This window comes from Candoia aspera, chromosome 1, assembly GCF_035149785.1.
Source record: "Candoia aspera isolate rCanAsp1 chromosome 1, rCanAsp1.hap2, whole genome shotgun sequence".
Taxonomy (NCBI): domain Eukaryota; kingdom Metazoa; phylum Chordata; class Lepidosauria; order Squamata; family Boidae; genus Candoia; species Candoia aspera.
Window position 1 is genome coordinate 236,020,906 of NC_086153.1, and position 9,617 is coordinate 236,030,522.

General features: G+C 41.6%; 1 protein-coding gene across 1 annotated transcript in view; it reads left to right on the plus strand.

Moving 5' to 3' along the window:
* The window catches only part of B4GALNT4 (beta-1,4-N-acetyl-galactosaminyltransferase 4), a 174,779-nt gene extending 165,878 nt beyond the window's left edge, over positions 1-8,901 (plus strand). Inside the window, exons 19-20 of the mRNA XM_063289239.1 lie at positions 2,749-2,875; positions 7,115-8,901. Of these exons, the coding sequence (XP_063145309.1) occupies positions 2,749-2,875; positions 7,115-7,229 (242 nt within the window). The 3' untranslated portion in view covers positions 7,230-8,901. The remainder of the gene's footprint in view (positions 1-2,748; positions 2,876-7,114) is intronic.
* The last annotated feature ends 716 nt before the right edge of the window (positions 8,902-9,617 follow it).

Below are 9,617 nucleotides of genomic sequence, written 5' to 3' on the forward strand. Positions count from 1 at the left end.
GGCTACTGCATTCCTTCAGGAGGCCTCCACTAAGTGATTTTGATATAAAAAGCACTAAATGATAACACTGCCAAGAGAGGCTGATCAATGAAAGCAGTCAGCATATGTGTGGATGTTTTAGTGGAAAGCAATAGGGATGAGAGGAAGTGTACACTTTTTTTAATATGTACAGTACTGTTGCTATTAATTACTTATTATTGTATAAATGGGGCCATATGCTTATTCTCTAAAGTCTTCAGGATCATCTGGGCTTTGCGCAGTAGGCATTCCTTTCTGCCCAATATTCATCTCCTAAAATCTGTTTCACCGTTGTAACTATTCTTGGAAATATGAAGTAAAGGTTGATGACTTGTCTCCAAGGGCACTGCCTTTGCAGAGAAGACAACATGGGGAAAGATTTAGACCAGTGGTGAGAATCCTGTGCCAGATGTTGATCACAGCTATTCCGGTATCCCTCCCAGGAATACCCTCCTGATATCCCTCCCTTTTGACTACACTGACTAGGACTGCTTGGAGTTGTAGTTCAGCCAACCTGGAAGGTTACAAATTCCCTATCTCTGATGTAGTTTGAGTACAATTGCCCTTAAGCTTATTTCTTGCCCCATTTCCTATATTATTTTCCATCACAGAGCAGAAGTGGAATTTCCCTGACTTTTAGGCGAGCAGCCAAGGGGTAGAAGAAGTTCTAATAAAGTCTCTATTTCATGTGGTGGAATCATCCCTGCTTTATATTTATTTTTTTCCTGCGTTTATTTTTGTGAGGTCACTTGTATAATGCTTTAATAGAGGTATTTCATCTCTAGCCAGCAAAAGTGATAAAGTAGATCTTGGCCACAAATATACTATCTCCTATTCAGTATGGATAATTTCTACAGGGGATGAGGGGCAGAGAATGGGAAAATTTTCCTTTCTGATTGCAAAAAAATTGACTTACGAGCCTCTGTCTGGTTCACTGTAATGAGAAGTAGTATAGAAATACTTTTGATATATAAATAAAATGAATACATTAGGCTTATGGACATTTTATCCTTGAAGAAGGATATTGTATGTATGTTAAATAAAATTAGACTTTGCCATTTTTATTGATTGATCAATTGACTAAAATATTTACACATGCTTTTCCAATTGCTCAAAGCTGTTTACAACTAATCATAAAAACACAAAAACAAAAGCACACCAGCAGAGTGAAATAAAAGTGCACCCCAAAAAGAGAATAAATAACGTTAGGCTGCAACAACTTGTTTTGCATAACTTAGTTGTGCTTCTTCTGGGTGTGGGGAAGGAGACAACTTTAGAGTCATTGAGTTGGGAGGTGCCATTTGGGCCTTTGAGTCTAGCCCCCTGCTGAGTGCAGGAATCCAAATGAGAGCATCCCAGAGAGAGGGCTGTCCAGCCCCTGCTTGATTATGCACCTCTCTGGATAATTGGTCCCACTGACCCACCAGGCTTACTGTTAGGAAGGCTTTTTTCTAGCATCCAATCAGAATCTGCCTTGTGGTAACTTAAATCCATTATTCCATGCCCTGCTCTCTGGAACAAGTGGTCCAGTCACTCTCTGAGTCCTAGGAAGAAGGCAATAGCCAATCATTTCTGAACAATGCTGCCAAGAAAACTTCATGGACTTATCCAAGCACCTGTCAAGACTGACTTGAAGATGCAAAAGAAAAAAAAAAGTAGAAGCACTGGTTGCCAGTAGGCTTCTAGATACAATTCAAGGAGTTGGCTATTGCCTGTAAAATCCTTTGTGGCTTAGATCCTCATTATCACTGGGACCATCTGAATGAGGTAGAATTTACTTTCCCACTTTGTACAAGCCAGCAGGACAGGCTGAAAACCTCTCCCTCATGAGGAGGGAACCAGGAAACAGGCTTCCTCAGTGGTAGCCCCTCACTTTGGAACAGTTTTCCCCCACAAGGCAAGGATGACCCCTTCCTTGTTATCTTCAGAAAGCAATCAAGACTATGTTTTTGGCAATAGGCTTTGGATGAGAAGATGCAATTGAGTTGGAGCTAGCTGACTCAGAGAGGAAATATTATGTTGTTTAGCTTCGTGATGGGTTTTGTTGTTGTTGAATTAAGTGTTTTGTTTCATTGCTGTCTATGGGTTTTTATCTCATTGTGAGCCAACTAGAGTGTTAGGATTGGGAGACACATACACTATTGTATAAATGAGCAAACATCCCAGAAGAATGCAATTGGAAACCCACTTTTGTACTATTATCAGGAAGAATGCATTGTTGTATCCTTGTGTCATCAGAATCAAGCTCGAGAATGCATATCTTCTTTCTGTTCCCATAACCAGCACCTCCTAATTCCTCATTGTTACAGTATCAGCTGAAATTATCAATGTATATCCTGCTTAGATCCATTAGAAGATTACTTTGAATGAGAACATACATACTTAAATACACTTCCACCATTTTGTTCATTAATATGCCCACAAGAGAGTGAGAACATTCATTATGGAGCCCAATTCTATAGGTTTACTAGTTGGAAACTGATTTGATCTAAGAGAAGGTACAGTTTCATGGACATTCTGGGCACTTGTAAAGTGGGCATACCCTTTCCCTACCCTAAATTGGTTCAGTAAAGGTTACCTCTTCATCTGTTTTGTATCTGCATGAGATAATGTTTGCTGCCAATATGGGACATATTTCTATGGTCTAAGCAGGACCATTCAGCTTTTGATGCTTAGCTGTGCTTTCCATATCAAATTTGAAGAAAGAATTCTTGGCTTATCTTTTCTCAGGCTACTGGGAAGTGAACGGCTTTGGCCTGTTTGGGATCTATAAGTCTGACTTTGATCGTATCGGGGGGATGAACACAGAAGAGTTCCGGGACCGCTGGGGTGGGGAAGACTGGGAGCTGCTGGACAGGTGAGGCTGCTCTCTGTAAAGTCCCCAGATCCCTTCTGACCCAAGTGGGGAGATGTTGGAATTCTACCGGCCACAGGAAAAAGCAGGTTATTTTACCTGAGTAAATAGCTGGGAATATTGGACGGAGAGGTGTGCATTGATGTCTCTGTACATCTTTGCTGCTACACCTGCAGGATCATTAAATTCTTTGCAGGTAATGCTTTCCACTTCTGCTGTCCTAAAGACACAGTAAGCTACATTTGTTTAAAAGGCAAGGGCAAACTGAAGTAACCCCCCCACACACACGCACACCACCCATCTCCTCTCCCAGCAAGTCTCTGCTGTCTGCTTCTATTATATGTGGGCTGGAGTTGTGAAACTGACTTTAAAAAGACCTGGGCTTGCATGCAAAATATGAAATGTGATTGGAGCCTGTGCAAAAATGCCCCTAGGCTATTAGCCTACTTGAAGATCTCTTTTTCAAGTGACACAGACACCATTTTCCCTGTCACAGAGAACTAGAGTGCAACACCCTCCCTTCTTTTTTTAACCCTTGATGAATAAAGGGGAAGCAGTTTCTCAGGCTTTGCCAAGAATGTCTTTGAACTTATTTTTTACTTATTTTCTCTTGGGCTTGGGATACTGTATATCTTCCTTTCATTACTTCAGCCAAAGAGTCAAGTATTTTATTTATTTATTCACATTTCTATCGCTGCCCATCTCCCCCTAAAAAATAAAAAATAAAATCTTTTTTTTCCCTTTTACTTATATGCTGCTAGTCAGCAGAGTGATCCAGGACAATGAGACCAATTCAAAGAGAATTCAGATTACAGGAACTGCCCAACGCAGTGTCCTTGCAGACTGGCATACTTTTCTTCTGTACCTAGAGTGGGATGTATCCTTGCCCCCAGCATGCCCCTTTTTTGCCATCAGGGAGAGCAAAATCCTAAGGGCCAGACAGGAGGGATTTCCAGACCAGCAAAGAAGAAGTTCATGATGACACACCAAGGCCTATATCATCCTATCATCCTCCCTGATACTATCTGATTTCAATCCCAAATGGATCAGTTAGCTTCCATTTTACAGTGTTCCAGAACTCAACTGTGTGCTGTTTCTACAATTCCTGAATCTTTGCTGCTTCAATCTTAGAATGACACATCGTCATCAATGTATGGAACATTGTCTCCATGCAGTTCCTAGTACTCAGACTGAAGAGGAAGCAGTTAATTCCAGCAATTAGTAAAAATGTTTTAAGTTTCTCTTTAAAATCTCAGTAGGAGAGATCAAACACATTTCCAGGGAAGGGACACTATAGGAAAAGACCTACCTAATCTGCCAATCTAATATTTTTTATCAATGGATTAATGAGCTTGGCCATAGTAAATAGATCCTAAAGTTCAGACAGTCTTATACAGCCATAGACAACAAAGTCCTCATTCATTCATTCATTCATTCATTCATTCATTCATTCATTCATTCATTCATTCATTCATTCATTCAATGTGTATGGCTGCCCATCCCAGCAAGTGGCTTTTAGGCTTTAACAGCCAGGATCAACACTTTAAATTTGGCTTGCAAGCAAATATGTAGTCAGTGTAACAGATACTGAATTTGTATTTAATTGTTCCAAATGCTTAGCCATTATGACTGTTAGCTGCCACATTCTGAGCTGGAGTTTCTCTGCCCTGTATTGCTGATTCAGGAAAGTAGTATAGTTGCCCTGTAGTATAGACAGACTGAAAAGAAAAAGGGAATCCTTTCAGGATTTCTCCACATAACTATGTCCTTTTTAGCTGGTTCAGCTTGGAAGCAGGATGGGGAAGAGAAAGGTATCATTGTGCCACAATAGCTAGTTTGGATTTGGGGTCCTTCTCCAAGGTCTGTTAGAGAGCAATAGGGACCAGCACAAAAAATTTCAAATAACCAGCACATGATTTTATTTCTATCCCGCCTTTCATTCAGGAACTCAAGGCACCATACATAGTATCCCCTTCTCTTGTTTTCCCCCACAACTATACAACTTCTAGAGGTAAGTTGGGCTGAGAGAGAGTGACTGGAGCAAAGTCACCCAGTGAGCTAGGGCTGAGGGTGGACTAAAACATAGGTTGCCTATCCAGCACCTTAACCACAACACCCTGCTGACACTGCAGCAGTGGCTGCTGGCAGGTGTCAGATTATTAAACAACTAGCTAACCTTAAATTAACCATTCCCATGAGTGATCTGTTTGTATTTATCATTGTTTAATCAAGTGTTCATAATGTATATTTGGTCCTTGGACCTGAGTTTGCCTCCTTTCTTTCTGTGAATTGCTGGTCGCAATTTTTGTGTTCATGGAAGAGCCCTGATCTTAGATGAACTTTGCTCTTCTAATGTTATGCTACTTACAAAGATAACCATTGCCTGAGCACAGACTTGCAAAGGGTAATACAGGCTGTATTCATTCAGCAAGTCAGCATGTTCTCCACAGCTGAAAATGCTGCCACCTGGAAGTAGCCTAAGTCCAAACAGGGTTGGATTATTTTTGCTTTCTGTGTCCAAAGCAATTCATGTATATAGTATGTATCCAACCACACACATTCTCTCCCACAATACGGTTACTGTCTCCTTTACTGTATTCTCTGTGAATCAAAGACAATCTCCCATTTTGAAAATAAATTATTGGGGTCAGAGGGTGGAGGAACCTAGTCCCTTTGAAGTAAAAGCAGTATACATTCACAGTATAAACAATGTATAAGTCAGATGTTCAAGTAACCACAAACTCCTGCATGTCCCGAGGCAGATCAAACAGTCTTGTTTTGCCCTCTGGAAATGGTTTGAATTCATACTTTGTCAAATCTTGAGAAAAGGAGTTTCAGAATCCCAGAATAACCGGCGAGGGTACCGCCCAAAGTGCTATGCAGGGCAACAGGTTTGCTCACATTAACTATGCATGTTTACTTGAAAATTAATCCCATAGAATTTAATAACACTTTCTTCTGAGTAAGACTGCAGAGGATTATAGCCTTAGCTGTTTGATTTGATGTACCTATCTTTTCTGTTTACTTCTAAATATAATCCTGTCCTTAGTGGGGTCTTCTTAAAGTATGAAGCAGTCTTGATAAATTGCCTGTTGAAGGAGACGATGTACAATAAGAGCTGGAAAAACAGAGAATAAAATTTTAACTTCCATGCAGCTAGATACACCAACACACATCAATACATTTGTCATTTATTTAACAACATTTTGGTCCTGGGGCAGTATGTACCATGCAAGTGAATAAATATATTACAAGCTGCCTACTGTATCTCTATAGCAGTGTTTCTCAACCTTGGCAACCTGAAGATGTGTGGATGCATGGCTGGCTGGGGAATTCTGGGAGTTGAAGTCCACACATCTTCAAGTTGCCCAGGTTGAAAAACAGTGCTCTATAGAGAAAATGCAATAATCGAGAAGACTTTGTTCTGAGTCACATACTGTGGGAAATACCTACAGTATATGTAGGGCCACCTATAGGATCTTGCTGGCCACATTTAATGTATGGGTCCATTGATATTGGAAGAGGCACTTTTTCAGGTATTGGGGTTCTACACCAATTGGGGCTTAACATAAAAATGTCATTGTGCTGAATAAGGCCCAGCTGGACACAGGCAGATACAGTTAAGGATTGGTACTTCACAGTCCAGTTTAGTATCCCTAGAGCTACCATATCTGAGCTACAAAGGTCTGGTTGATCACTAGATGACAGCTCAGTGGTCATCCAGATTTTTGCAGCCCAGATATTGTAGCCTTGGCTGTTCCATGTCACATTCTGGGAACTGCATTCCGTACCAGTTGCAGCTTCTGAACTAGCTCTACATCATCCTAGCTAATCCATGCATGAAGTTATTCATGTCATGTATGAAAGAATTCTGAGTCTGTAGCAGATGTTTAGCTAAGGAGCTCAGTTTGGTCTAGTGGAAGAGCAAGTTTGGTCTAGTGGTTAAGGCACCGGGCTAGAATCCAGGCGTCTGTGAGTTCTAGTTCCGCCTTAGATGTGAAAGCTGACTGGGTGACCTTGGGCCAGTCACTCAATCTCAGCTCAACTCACCTCACTGGATTGTTGTTCTGGGGAAAGCAGGAGGAGGAAGGAATATTAGGTATATTCCCCACCTTGAGTTATTTATAAAAAAATAATATTTAATTTAATTTAAACCATCTAAAAAAAAAAACACCTCAGGATCTTTCTGTCTCCTCTTTCTCCTTTCCCTTCCATTGCCTGATTTACTCCCATTGTTTCTAGGGTGCTTCAAAGTGGGTTAGAGGTAGAACGCTTGCGACTCAGGAACTTTTACCATTACTACCATTCCAAACGTGGCATGTGGAATTCACGCAGCAAGAAGACACCCGAAGACTAAGCACCAGCTCTGCCATCTGCTGGACCCCTACCCCTGGCCCTCTTCAAGCAGGGACAAGGAAGCAGCAGCCACCTGGGTCCCATGGCACGACCCAGCACAGTTTTTTCACTGCTACAGGTGGTCTTCTGGATGCAGCATCTGTCAGAGGTCTGACCGAGAACACTTGGAGTGGAGGTTTTCTACAGAACAACTATTTAAAGCAAACCATGTTTACTTTGGGATTTTTGGTGACTTTTCTTAAGGGGTCTAATTTCTTAGTCAGCAATTACATTTATTAACTCAGTAGTGCTGAAAGGCAAAGATTACTGCTAGTAGGAAAGTGAGGTAAGCCCACCAGCGTTACTGTCAACCAGGAATGAGCTGGTGCAGCTTCTCAAAGCTCACGTAACTGCCAGGAAAGGTTTATGACTGTTCTGTGGCTTATTTGCCCTTGTTTTAATTCCTAAATTGACCAGGGAAAGGGAGAACCTTCAATATGTCATGAATGGTTCCTTCTTGATGTGTCTGGGCCACTGCACACTTTCATGCCAGTAGGAGAAGCTGAAGAGAGTTGAAAGGATTTCAAAGGGACGTGAAAAGACTTGTTTCAGGGGAGAGGCGTTCCAGCCTCTCCGATCCAGTTTTGGGTTTTTGTTCCCTGCTAGCTCTGCTACTTTTGCTGCTCCAGCCCCACAGTTATATTGTGCCTCAGGTAGGGATTGCTCCAGACTCCACATACAATAGAATTATAAATAGCCACCTCTGATCCCGGGGAGTAGGTAGAGCAAATGTGTTTCCCTGAAAAATTGGCTTTACAAGGGGGAGGGAATGGCCAGGAAAAAGCTCTGCACCGCTCTCAGACCCCAGCATTTTTGGATGCGATTTCCTCATCAAAGGGGTGGGAGGTATTTTAGGTTTCCTGTTCCTCCACATCTTTGTGTCATCCAAAACTGAACCTGCCCTTTTCCTCCATTGGGAGACACAGAGACCCTTAACAAGGGGATACCTTCCAGGTAGAAAGATACAGAGGATGTAGAATTGGCAAAGGAACAGGAAGCAGAAAGTGCAGCTGATTCCCTCTTCTTCCACAAAGCTGTTCCATCTGAATATCTCATTATTTTTCTTCATCGGTTGCCAGGTATGGAGCAAGACTGGCTGCCTACAAGCATGAGAGACAGAATATGTTTAGTATAAATGTCGGCAGAGAAGCAAAGGTTAAATAGTAGTCCTGGGAACATAGGAATTCTGGGTTGTGATGGGCTTGCAGTAGGAGTCATTGCCCATACTTCCCCACTCAGTGCCATGTTAATGGAACACCCAACTTGATTAAAAAACACTTCCTTTTATTTGGGAGAGGCAGAACTGAAGAATGCAGACTAGGGGCTGAAGAAATGGACTTGGTAGGTGGTGGCTGACCATGTTTTCCCCCCACAATTACTATTTTTGGAGCAACCTTCTCTCTTTATATACAAATGCATCATGTATGGAAAGTAAATGAGGTTTCACTACTCTCCAGTTTCATCTTTGGTCTGCTGTGGTGGGAGTATGAAAACAGGAATGGAGAGAAGGGCAAAACAATATTTCCAAGCTAATTTCTGTGAAATTATGAGGTAGAAAGCTGTTTTCAGAAAGTTATGTCTGATTTTTTTTAATGGATATTGTTATTAAAAAAATAAAGTAAATGTCTTGGTTCTGATTTTCTGATGTTTCTGTTTTGTAAATGCATTTGATGTCATGGTACCACCAGGATGCAGAATTTTCCTTCTTGCAGAGATCCAAACAAGGCATGCAGTGTGGATGGGATAGGCCTGGCAGGCTTCACTGTGGCCTAACACAGATCACCAAAAGGATTTCATCCTCTCCCAGGTGCTGTTGCACCCAACCAGCTGCAATCCTATTTTCAGAGAGTTGGGAATGAGTCTCATTAGTTCTATTTTCATAACGTACTTAACTGGGTCAGGTGAGCATATTATGACAACAGGTAAACCCAATCAGCTCTCGGATTAATTTTTGCCCCATTTATTTATTTGCTTGTTTTATTTATTTATTTATTTGTCCAATTTGTCCCCGCCCATCTCCTCCCATCGGGGGACTCTGGGCAGTTTACAATAATCAATTAAAACAACAATAATACAATGAATAAAATATACAATATAAAATTACAGCAATAAATAATATAAATAAGAGTAAAAAATAAAAAGTCCAAGTGGCAAAAGAATCTAAAACAGTCCAAGTGTGGGAGGAGTGGTCCCCCATGCCATCACCATGTAGATCTATTCCACTCTCCGCCCCAAGCAAGGCAGCAGAACCAAGTCTTCAGACTCCGCCGAAAGGCCAGGAGCGATGGGGCCAATCTCACCTCCAGGGGCAGCATGTTCTACAGGGCGGGCACCACTGCAGAGGCGGCTA